At 39.7% G+C, this 13,100-nt stretch overlaps 1 protein-coding gene across 2 annotated transcripts in view; it reads left to right on the plus strand.

Annotated features, from left to right (window-relative positions):
* LOC124802869 overlaps window positions 1-13,100 on the plus strand; it is a 73,829-nt gene that overhangs the window by 55,902 nt on the left and 4,827 nt on the right. For both annotated transcript variants that reach the window (XM_047263911.1, XM_047263910.1), the window contains one exon: window positions 9,656-9,827. In XM_047263911.1, the coding sequence (XP_047119867.1) occupies window positions 9,656-9,827 (172 nt within the window). The remainder of the gene's footprint in view (window positions 1-9,655; window positions 9,828-13,100) is intronic.

Below are 13,100 nucleotides of genomic sequence, written 5' to 3' on the forward strand. Positions count from 1 at the left end.
TACAAGCATTACATCAGTACTGCAAGTATCCGGTTGTTGCATAATGTACTCCAGGAAGACCTCGGTAGCTTCAGCACCAGCAGTGTGAGAAATCTTTATGCTCTCTCCTCCTGTGTCCTCTTCTTTGTCACTTCCATCAGTCCTTTCTTGCACGCTTTTGATTATTTCTTCGTCCGTTAAAGTTTGGTCCATATCACAGTTTTCCTCATTCAGTCACTTAATAACATCATCATCATAAATTTCTTCTCCTCTTGGAAGGTTGTGGAACATATCAGTGTACAAAGTAATTGATAATTCTGAATTGACTGGCTCATCACTGTCACTCACTACTGGATGCAACTCAGCATCAATGGATGGTCACAATTTTCTCCAGCTCGTTATTATGGTAGCGCTCTTCTCTTTATTCCATGCTTCGGCTGCTTGGAAAACATCACATATGTTAATTGCTTTCAACGCCTTCAGCATAGTTTCGACAGTCGTTTTCACTTTTGCTCAGCAAGGAGACTAGAAGTGAGTGTCGGTAATGACATTTGATTGATTCCAAAATTCCCTGGCCCATGGGCTGAATTAGAGCTGTCACAATGGGTGGGAGAAAGAGTGCTTGTGTACCAGCAGACTTTAGAGAAACATCTGAAGGATGACAGGGAACATTGTCAGTTACAAGGATAGCTTCCAGTGGAAGCTTTTTCTTCTTTAGTTCTTTCCTCACTGCTGGTACAAACATTTCATGGAACCAACAAGAGAATATTTGTCTGTCCATCCAAACTTTCTTCTGAGCACAATACTGCACTGGTAGAGTATTTATGTTAGTATGTTGAAAACAATGTGGCTGTTTGGATTTTCCAACTACCATAAGCGGTAGTTTGACTCCCATTTGCATTAGAACACGTCATTAATGTTATGCGCTGTTTCTGATGCTTGTAACCATGAGCTTCTTTCTTGTTGTTAGCAGCTAATGTTTTTTAAGGAAGCATCTTGTAAAAGAGTCCTGTTTCATCAGAATTATACAAGGAATCACCAGTTAAATATTCTTCCTCTGTTATTTTCCGTATCTTGCCTACAAACCCGTCAGCATCCTTATCGTTAGCTGAGTGACTTTCCCTGGCGACTGTCAGCTGCCGAATGCCATGTTGTTTTTTCCAGTTAGATGGACAACCTTCTCTCACTGCAAACAAGTTTCTACCTCAAAGTTGTTTGTTAAATGCAGCTGCTTTTTCCTTTATAATTAGGCCACTGTCTGGAATTCCTTTACTGCATTGTTGTTTGAACAATCTATAAACAGCTACGTCCAGTTCATCATTCTCTCTTTCGCATAACCTTCCATTTTCCTAATTCACTATCCATTTGTGTTGAGTACTGTTGAATAATGTCTTTCTTTTTGATGTCATAAATAGTTGTTCGTCCACATTGAACTCCGCAGCAATGGCTTTCTGTGAAGAACCTCGATTTAACTTATCTAAAATTTTGAGTTTCTGCTTGAGGTCTAGTGTAACGTGTTTCCTTTTAGAAGACTATTTTGAACTGTAAAGAAAACTAAAATTTCGAATACAGTATTTAAAGCATTATTTAACTAAGCATTGTTGCACTCGATAATTCATTGTGCACTTGTTTTTGGATGTGCACCGGATTACTGAGGGCCGGATTAGAGAGAGTGTAGTGTATTCAGAAAAAGGCCCATGCATGTGAAGGGGCTGGAGACAATCTCGCAACATTTTGCTAGTTGACCCCACAATATTACAATGTTTGTGACTCCTATTGTCAGAGCCATGTCTTGAAAACTTCTTCTGGTTTCCAGGAACCTGTAACAATTCTCATTTCATCAGCTGTTGATGACCCTAAAAAATGACATTATTTAGTTGTAAAAATCTATAGTTGCATGATTATTGGTTAGATATTGATATTTCGCTTATTAATCATATGGCAAAATATTCTCCTCTTTGTGTACTATAATTTGTCAGAATCTTGTTTCGATGTCTCAAACCATTTACGAGATACAAGGAGTGTTAAGTATATTTCATTCCGTCTTCTTCACTCATGCGTGAGTTCGGAATGAAGCACTTACATACGATCAATTTTCTCGAGATTGGTGATAGATAGCGATATCCTTCTAAGTTTATTGAATAATTCAGTATGTTAACATCATTTCTTACGTAGAAACATACTACGACCAAACACAAAATCACAGTGACTTTTGTTTTTCAAAGTAAACTTTTCGAAGTTCTTCCTGTAGATTTTTGAAATATCACAATAAATACCATTAATGAAATGAAAGGCAGATCATCACAAAGCTGACCAGCAAAGTTAGGAGATGCGTGAGAATAATTTTTTTTTTTTTTTTTTACTGAGCATCACCCTTCCCCCTCCATCCCTCCATCCATCATCTGAGAAAGATTGTAGATCGGCCGGGTTGCGTGTAAGCCATCCACACAGTGAAGTGAGCCTGCTGCCTGCTGCACCACTCCATAGCCCCCACTATATCTGGATGTGCAGCAGAAGCAGCACTGTAGCAGCTGCCCGATACACAGATCCACTCTGCACTGTTGTGCCACCGCACTATAATCCAGGACAAAGCCAGGCAGGACCCTACAGAGGATTCAGAACATCTCAAAACATCCTGTCTTGTTAGCCTTTACTGTTTACCTCTCTCTGATTGTGTGGCAGCAGAGGATCCTTGGTAAACATCGCATGGCTGATGCACATACGCCTTATTGTAGAGGGACGGGTAGCATTCTGTAGTTGAGGTGAAGATGAGCTATGGGGTAAGGCCCTGAAATAAAACCTTAAAAACCTTGACAGGTGTACAAGCCATAAGGTGTTAGCCACACCAGGACATTCGGGCAGGGAAGGGATGGGGGGAGGGGATCCACGGAAGAGGGGAGAATTTCTGTGGGCCGATAATCTGAACATAAAAATTTTCAATTCACGGAACGTAAAAGGAGAACTAACTGGATGGATCCTAAGAATTAGAACGCTGGCCTGAAAAGGAAATCCTGTATTGGATTTTGAAATGCAAGAACATTAAGAGAGATGGGACAATTAAGAAAAATTGAAAGAGTGATAGAGAACTACAGGTTGGATGTACTGGGATCAAATGGAAATAAGGTGGAAGTTAAAATATAGAATAGGGGTGTAACACTCTTACCTATAATCTGCAAAAGAAGCCTACTGGAATGGAAACCTCAGGAAGGATAATGACTGCACACTTAAAAAACAAATGTATTAAGTGTCACTATAATTCAGTGCTACACACTGTTAAAGGACACATTGTGCACAGGGATAAATGGCTTAATCATGCAAACCAATCTCAGACAAAAAATTTTAATGGGAAAGTTGAATGCAGAAGTTGGTTCAGATAATGAAGGGCTTGAATGTGGAGTCCATGGCATAGGGAACAGAAATGTGAATGGTAACTGCTGATAGATATGAATGTACTAACCCTCAATTTTGTGAAAATTAGTCTGATCACACAACTTGTTGTTTCTACTGTACTACCTGCTGATAACATGTAGGTCGATTTGTATCACTAAAGTGCTGCCAGCTATATGCATTCTTTTGTATTATTGGTTTTGTTCTATCTTTCGATGAAATAATGCTATGCTACAGAGTAAACATGGCAGTTATGATGAAATCTTGTAATCGAATAAAGAAATGGTTGTTTGGTGAATCTGGTAATGACAGCTGTGATGCAGATCCTATTACATACCAGAGAATACATCAGTTACTGAAAATACTGCAAGTGTGGCTTAGCATTATATTGCTACCTGTCTTACTTCACATGGGTTAGGCATAGCATTTATTAAAATTTAGGTGACTTCACTATTGTTAAGAGTACATAAATGTAATGTAAAATATATCAGTGAATGCTTGCAAAACTGTTAGTCTCTCTTCCATTTCACCTTTTAACAACAGAAAAGCCTGTTATACATGTGTTTGAAGGTTAGCATTGTTTTTGTCCTGACATTAAATGCTGTTGGTTAGTGTCATTTTTATCCAATCTTAGTCCTCTACAAATGTTTGTTTTATTTTTGAGAAGTAGGTAGCAGGTCACCACATCCTACACTAGATTGACCACTTCACACCAGAAAAAGGAAAGACGTGTTGCTAAGAGGAGTTCCTGGACACTGTTGGCGAACTGTGTAGTTGTCCACTGAAATCTGAAGGAAAAACTGTTTAATGTGAAGAATGACATTTTTAATTGTCTCTGGAATCTGGAGAACTTGGACATACAAAATTGATATTTATTTTGTCTTATAAATGTCCTCCTCAGGTTTTGTTGAGAGGAAAGTGCGAGTATTAGTTGAGGACAAATTGGATGAAAATCAGTGTGGGTTAGGCCTCGTAGAGGTTGTCAGGACCAGATCTTTAGCTTACGGCAAATAATGGAGAAGTGTTAAGAGTGGAACAGGGAATTGTATCTATGCTTTATAGATCTAGAAAAGGCATATGACTGGGTTCCTAGGAGGAAGCTATTGTCTGTTCTATGAGTTTATGGAATAGGACGCAAACTTTTGCAAGCAATTAAAGGTCTTTGCATAGATAGTCAGGCAGCAGTTAGAGTTGACGGTAAATTGAGTTCATGGTTCAGAGTAGTTTCAGGGGTAAGACAAGGCTGCAACCTGTCTCCACTGTTCATATTATTTATGGATCATATGTTGAAAACAATAGAATGGCTGGGTGAGATTAAGATATATGGACACAAAATAAGCAGTCTCGCATATGCGGATGACTTAGTTGTGATGGCAGATTCGATTGAAAGTTTGCAAAGTAATATTTCAGAGCTAGATCAGAAATGTAAGGACTATGGTACGAAGATTAGCATCTCCAAAACGAAAGTAATGTCAGTGGGAAGGAAATATAAACGGATTGAGTGCCAAATAGGAGGAACAAAGTTAGAACAGGTGGACGGTTTCAAGTACTTAGGATGCATATTCTCACAGGATGGCAACATAGTGAAAGAACTGGAAGCGAGGTGTAGCAAAGCTAATGCAGTGAGCGCTCAGCTACGATCTACTCTCTTCTGCAAGAAGGAAGTCAGTACTAAGACTAAGTTATCTGTGCACCGTTCAATCTTTCGACCAACTTTGTTGTATGGGAGCGAAAGCTGGGTGGATTCAGGTTACCTTATCAGTAAGGTTGAGGTTATGGATATGAAATTGCTAGGATGATTGCAGGTACTAGTAGATGGGAACAATAGCAGGAGGGTGCCCACAATGAGGAAATCAAAGAAAAACTGGGAATGAACTCTATAGATGTAGCAGTCAGGACGAACAGGCTTAGATGGTGGGGTCATGTTACACGCATGGGAGAAGCAAGGTTACACAAGAGATTCCTTGGTTTAGCGGTAGAGGGTAGGAAGAGTCAGGGTAGATCAAGGAGAAGGTGCCTGGATTCGGTTAAGAATGATATTGAAGTAATAGGCTTATCATCAGAAGAGGGACCAATGTTAGCACTGAATAGGGGATCATGGAGGAATTTTATAAGGGGGACTATGCTCCAGACTGAATGCTGAAAGGCATAATCAGTCTTTGATGATGATGATGATGATGATGATGATATAAATGTCCTGTGAAAAGGAGGTATGGTCAGATCTCACCACAATTGTGTCATAAGCAGAAGTCTTACAATTTAAACATCAGTATAGAAGAGCAGTTGTAGCATGTGTGCAAAAAGTCTTTCCTTGGTGGTCCATGATCTTCAACACACCAGAGGCTGTTTGAACAATGTATTTAAACAAGTTGCAATGTAACAATATTGTGAAAAGGAAAGTTGCTACTCACCATGTAGTGGAGATGCTGAGTTACAAATAGGCACAATAAAAAGACTGTTGCAGAATAAGCTTTCGGCCTATAAGGCCTTGGTCAAAAATAGATCTCACACACACACACACACACACACACACAGAGCCAGAGCTGCCAGAGACTGCAGGTTGTGTGTGTGTGTGTGTGTGTGTGTGTGTGTGTGTGTGTGTGTGTGTGTGTGTGTGTGGGATCTATTTTTGACATTTTGGCCAAAAGCTTATTCTGCGATCGTCTTTTTGTTGTGCCTATCTGCAACTCAGCATCTCACTAAGTGGTGAGTAGCAACTTTCCTTTTCATAATATTGCTACATTCCATCCTGCATTTTCCATTGTTTGATTTAAGTTGCATTGCTCGGTCAAAAAGATCAAAGGAGAAAACATGAAAATAGTCCAAATCATATTCCTGAAACATACCTTCGTACCACACACATTGTAGCTAAATGCAAAAACCAGATAAAATATATTTTAGTAGCTGTTTCAAATATAACAGCACTATATTGCGATTATCTTGTGAGGTACTGTTAAGAAAGGAGGATTCAGTCTGTCAGTCAAGACAAATACAGACAGCTATTCTGTCAGCCTTATTATATTGGATTTCAACTACCAAAGTCAGAGATTTGCAATACTTGTGATAAACTGCTCATTACACTCAGAAGTTCTATGAGTACTGAAGGTGGGAAGAAAAAAGGCCCTTAAAGAAAAAGAGCTGCACATGAGAAGAGCTGAAGCTTTGAGGTAATAACATCAAGAATTGAGTGCTGAAGCAAAAGAAAACCTGGAAAATATCCATACAGCTTCTATTGTAGCCACTCTTATAAGGCCATAAGCCATGATTGTAAATAATTTTGTTACTTTTTTTTGTATAATTGTGAATCATTTAAAGACAATAATAAGTAGTGTACTAAGAATTTCTAGGTATAAGAAGTTATAGTTACATCAACTTTTGTTTTGTGTAAGTCAATAAATTCAAGATAATAGTGTCTCAATCTCATTTTGTCAATTTATCTCAGCTCATCTTGTCCCACGTCGTTACCTGGCTTGTGTAAGTGATTATTGTGAAACTATATAGTGTAAAGGTATTCAAAGCTTTAATTACAAAAGTACCTTCCATTTTATCTGAAAGTAATTATCTTTGTGAGAGGGAAAAGTTTTATTATTAAAAAGGAATGTTTTAATTTTTTAAATGGAATCAGGGAAGTGAGGTAGGAAATTTCAGTGGACACAGATTTATTCAGAGCTTGAAATGGTCAATTTTTTAATAAAACTGAATGAAAAATTAACATAGGTTTAGGATCATAGACTGCCAGCATTAATGAATGTTGACTTTATAACAACTCGCAAAAATAACTTTTCACGTGAAAATTACAGCCCAACAGGAATAGTTACAAAGTTGGAACATTTCAAGGAGCTGTTAAATCCATGAAGACAACAAAGAGGAACAGGTGAGCGATGTTCGGGAGGAAGTCATAGCAGGATTCCTGGTGTCAAGATAGATATATGAGGTTCCCCTCCCCCCAACCTCCGATTGCCTGTAAATAAAATAAAAATGTACAGAAAATAATAATTTTATTACCAAAAGTACAGTAAAGTCTTAACTTATTTTTGTACATAATCGCCAAAACAATTGAGGCACTTGTCATACCGTGACACAAGCTTTTCGATGCCTTCCTTGAAGAATGTTGCCGCCAGAGAGGACAGGTAAGTCTTGACGGTGTCCTGAAGTTCTTCGTTATTAGCGCAGTGCTGCCCACCTAACCAGGACTTCAGTTCTCGGAACAGGTGATAATCACTTGGTGCTAGGTCCGGGCTGTACAGTGGATGTTCAAAAACTTCCCATTTAAACTTTTTGACAAGGTCTTTTGTCATGTTGGCACTGTGTGGTCGGGCGTTGTCATGGATCAAAACAACGCCAGACGAAAGCGTTCCTCTGCACTCGTTGAGACGACGTAAAGTTTCACAATAAACTTCCTTGGTTATCATCGTAGCTTGCTACATAAGGTCCACCAGCAGCACTGCTTTATGGTCCCAAAACACAGTGGCCATTGTTTTCTTTTCATCAGTGAATGTTTAAACTTTTTTGGCTTGCTTGGGGAAGCTGTGTGCATCCACTGCTTTGATTGTTCCTTTGTTTCAGGATTGTCATAGAGGACCCACATTTCATCGTCAGTAACAATCAACTTGAAAAAAACGTTTCCCTCATTGGCATAACGTGTGAGAAACGATAATCCTGACGCCATCCTTTGTGTTTTGTGGTCGATACTGAGCGTTTTTGGGATCCAATGTGCACACAATTTCAGATAGCCTAGGTCTTGAGTCACAATTGTGTACAAAACAGACCTTGAAATGTCTGGAAATTCATCAGACAGTTCGCTAATTGTAAACCTTCGTTTGCATCTCACCGCCTGATCGACACGCTCAACGAGGCCTACATTGGCGACAGACTTGCGACCTTGTCCGCCTTTGCCATGGATGTCTGTTCAGTCTTCTTTAAATTTTCGACATCATTCCCTAACACTACCATCACTCATAACGTTGTTACCATACACGTTGCTCATTCTGTGATGGATTTCCGCAGCACTACATCCTGCTGCTTGCAGCAAACGGATTACACTTCGTAACTCACATTTGGCGGGAGCATCGAGCGTAGGGGCCATGTTTACACGGACGTAGCTCGGCTACAACTGCCACACTGCAGCTGAAAACGGCAGAGGTTGTGGTGGGGGAGCTGCGCCATCGCATGACGTGTAGGTCCGGCCCCTCCCTACCTCTTACTTGCTTAGATGGACGATTGGAGGTTGGAAAAAATAAAACAGCCCTCTTAGGTAAACTAGAGGAAGTGAGAATAAATGCTTGGAGTATGGAAGAACCTCTGTCTGTAGAGAAGCAGCTGGTAGAGTGTTTCAACTTGTTTTTCTACCTGGGTATTGTGGTGACAGATGATGGTGGAGCTAGAAAAGATAGAAAAGATATGAGGACATAAAGTAGGCTAATGCTGCCTTTATACAACGGTAGCCAATGTGACGAAACAGAAACACCACATACAAAACAAAAATTCATATTTTAATACAAATGTGAAGGCTATCCTTCTATACGCCAATGAAAGTTGGAAAGTAGGCAAGACAAGAATGTAACGTCATAGTTACAGAGCTTTGCAAACGGGTGTCTCTGGCACACCAAGAAAATTTTGTGGCCAGAAAAAATAGACTGGAAAATAAACAAGACATGTCTAGAAATCCAGATATGTGAAAAAAAGTGGAGTTGGTTGGGGCACCACTGAGAAAGCCAGCAGAGCTGTGGAGAAGAAGGCATTGGAATGGAAAACCTAAGGTACAAGAAAGAGAGGCAGCCCTAGAGGTACAGGGAAGAGAGCAGGGGAAGCGAAAGTCAGAAGAATTGGCAAGAGCTGGTTGAAACTGAGGGAAATAGCCAAAGACTGAGGTGGATAGCAATGTCGCCTGGATGCCCCGTGCCCCCAAAGTGCCCAAAGGAATTAAGTTAATTTCTTAATTTTAATGTGTGCTATTTGTTGGGAAGAGGGTGTTTGTGCGAATGAATCCATTTACTTTAATGCATTTTGATATTTTATCAGCACCTTTACTTATTCATTTTGTAGAGTAATATATATATGTTCACATCGTGGTTTATATTTTGCGTTAATGTCGACTGTGATCCCCATTTGTTAAAAAAAGGAAAGGAAGTTGGTTGCTGTGATCTGTAGACTTGGTGATTCACTGTTTTTTTAAAAAGTTAGGTTCATTGGTAAATTAAAGGTTAGAGTGCTATTTCACAACTAGTGTCTTTCTAAAATTTCCTTATTTGAAGCATTAAAATAATAGGTGGTGTTTTTTCTATTTCAGATGTGACAGTAACACTTGGCCCTGAATTTGATCTGCCTGACCAGCCCTTTTGCAAGATAAATGTTTTACTGTGTGATTGTAAGACTATACTTGGAGTTTATTGGAAAATTCCTCCCCCTGATAAACCACAGTTCACAAAAAAATACTTACTAAATGGAGACAAACTACTCAGGTAAAACAAACACAGAGGAGATTCTGAGCATTCATATTCGTTGATTGATTGATTCGTTCTCATACTGTGTTCTATAAATCCCATTGTGATGGAAAGCACTCTCGGATGTGGAAGGAATCAATGTATACATTAACAGCCAGAAACAGCCACTGCACTGTATTTCAGTAAAGTAAAATAATGACAAATTATGACTTGTGCTAAAGTACTCATATAATGATGAAATTATAGGAATTGCACACAGAAGTTCTGTTAGCGTGTCGGAGGGGGGGATAGTGGTTTGTTGTGAAATGACCATGATTTGTAGTGAGGTTCAGTAAAATGCAGTTGTGAGTAGGGACACTGCTGCCACTGTAAATAGAAAAAATATTCATGTTCTCATAAATGTGCAAGATAAGTGACAAAATTAATTTTCTATCTAGAATTGAGACAGTAATGTTAAAGGCAATATGTAAACTCGATTTCTGTTATGTGAATGAATAAAATTATTACAATAACAGGATTATAATTTCAGTGATAAAATTTTGCTTGAACAGTATCCATAACATCTAAGTATTTGAATTAATTGAAAACCAGCCTCAGACCACAGAAAAGTTGCAAGTTAAGTGTTGATCTTTTTCTGTGTGTTGCTAATAGTATATTTATTAAATTTTGCATGTGTTTCTCTGTTTAAGAGGTTTAATCTTGACTTTTTATAAGTGTAAATTCATTCAATGTGTAGCACTATAGTTGCTCACTGAACAGCCAGCTACGTAGCTCATTAACACATCAGGAGAGTAGCAAGTTGCATATCTAGGATTGTCTGCTTTTTTAGTTCACTTCTTCAGTTAGTCTTGCTAGGATGTGCGCATTCTATGTGCCGATGCTGGAGGAGCTGGCTGCAGTTTGTGAACAGCTGAATGTACTTTTGGCTATGGTCAGTCACCTCCAGGCTGTTGCCTCTGGGTGTAGCGGTGGCAGAGAATCTGGTGTGTCGCATGGGACACCTTAGGTGTTGCTTGTTCTGTCCATGGGCTCTGCTTCAGAGGCACCTCCCAGTGCACCTGACACATTGGATCTGCCCTCGCAGCAGGGTGAGTGGCAGGTGGTAAGGTGTTTCCATTGCTCGAGGCGGAGGGCCAGTGTGGAGACTGGCCACCTGGCCTAACTGTGAGTGGACAGGTGGCCGCTCATTCAGCAAGGTATGAGCAGACATACGGGAGAAGGGGTTTACTTGTTGTGCTTTTGTAGACTTTCCCGGCATAATAACTGCTGATATTCTTCACGGGTTTGCAGCCAGATCATGTCATCATCCAGACCTAATATTTTGATGGACCAGCTGGCCGCCATCTTCTGGTGAGTTAATGCTCGTGCACCACCTCGCTGGAAACTGAATTCCAGCCACAACGATGGAAACCTTTATACACCACGGACAGAGCACTGCGCGTGTGTGAGATGATGGGCAGCTGCCTCCTAGGCAAGTAGACATGCAGCGCGCCACTGAGAGAAGACTGCAGAAATGATAAATCGCAACAGCACTAGTTGGAAGAATCCAATGATTGAAAAGAAGACCGTTGTTGTTTAATGTTGGACAAAATCGGATTCCACATCTTACTTAGAAGAAAACCTTTATCCCTGTTAATAATATTACTTGATAATCTAATTTCAGTGGATTCTTTAAGAACACGTTCCCAGTAGCAGAAAGCAGGAGCTATCAATTGTGTCTTGTCATACGTCATCCTTTGTCCTTTGTTAAGGCAGTGTTCCACACTGCCGACTTCTCAGGCTGGAACAACCGAGTGTGCCAATGATGTTCCACACACCAGTCCTGAATAGTTTGAGTAGTTTGACCAATACACTTCTTTCCACAGTGACACGGAATTTCATAAACCTCGGGCTTCCTCAAGCCCAAATCATCTTTAACTGAGCCAAGAACGGCTCTAGTCTCAGCCACCGGCATAAAAACACATTTAATATCATATTTTCTTAAAATTCTTGAAATTTTGGATGATATACTTCTCGCAAAGGGTAAATGAGCAACACCTTCAAAAATATCCTCCATTGGCTCGCGTGACAGACCAAACTGAAGAGCAAGGCATATTTGTTGTTCCATACATCCATTCTGTTTAAAAACAATCTTTAAATGATAAAGTTCTCCTTTCAAATGTTCCTCGTCAGGAATGGCGTAAGCTCTTTTCACCAGAGTCCGCAAAACTCCACTATATTGGTGTGGTGGATGACAGCTGGTCACATGAAGATAGTGGTCAGTATGAGTAGTTTTCTGATAAACACAGTGTCCAAAAGTCCCATCATCCTTTCTTTGAACTAAAACATCAAGAAATGGAAGTTTACCATCACTTTCAATTTCCATAGTAAATTGAATACTTCGATGTAGACAGTTAAAATGATGTAACAAGCAATTCAAAGAATCAATTCCATGTGGCCAAACCATAAAAATGTCATCAACATATCTAAAAAAAACATTTTGGTTTAAGAAACAAAGTTCTGAGTGCCATGTCCTCAAAGTCTTCCATAAAAAGGTTGGCGATTATGGGGGACAGTGGACTCCCCATAGCCACTCCATCAGTTTGCTCAAAATATACATCATTGAAAAGAAAATACGTTGAAGTCAACACATAACGACATAACTTGGACGGACGAATTTGATATGTGATGTTCACATTTTCCCACATATGGCCTGAGGACTGAAGCTAAATATTTGCCCAAATTATATGTAGGGGCACCCAAGTTGCTGACAATGGGACACAGAGGAATACCACTCTTATGAATCTTAAGTAAACTATAATATCTCGGAGGAACTGCCGCACCAGGATGAAGTTTCTTGATGAAATCACTAGGTAAGGAGCTCTTCTTTAAAAGTGAGAGAATCTTCCGTTTTATACAATCCATGGGATCATTTTTGATTTTCCGATAGGCAATTCCTCTAACAAAAGATCCATGTTGGCAACATAATTCTCATGTGAGAGAATAACAACAAATATGCCGTGCTCTTGAGTCTGGTCCATCACGCGAGCCAATAGAGGATACTTTTGAAGCTGTTGCTTATTTACCCTTTGCGGGAAGTGTATCATCCAAAATTTCAAGAATTTTAAGAAAATGTGATATTAAGAGTTTTTACGCCGGTGGCCAAGATTAGAGCCCTTCTTGGCTCAGTTAAAGATGATTTGGGCTTGAGGAAGCCTGGGGTTTATGAAATTTCGCGTCACTGTGGAAAGAACTATATTGGTCAAACTATTTGAACCGGTGTGTGAAACATCATCGGCGCACTCAGTTGTC

The sequence above is a fragment of the Schistocerca piceifrons genome, chromosome 6 (genome assembly GCF_021461385.2).
Source record: "Schistocerca piceifrons isolate TAMUIC-IGC-003096 chromosome 6, iqSchPice1.1, whole genome shotgun sequence".
NCBI lineage: Eukaryota > Metazoa > Arthropoda > Insecta > Orthoptera > Acrididae > Schistocerca > Schistocerca piceifrons.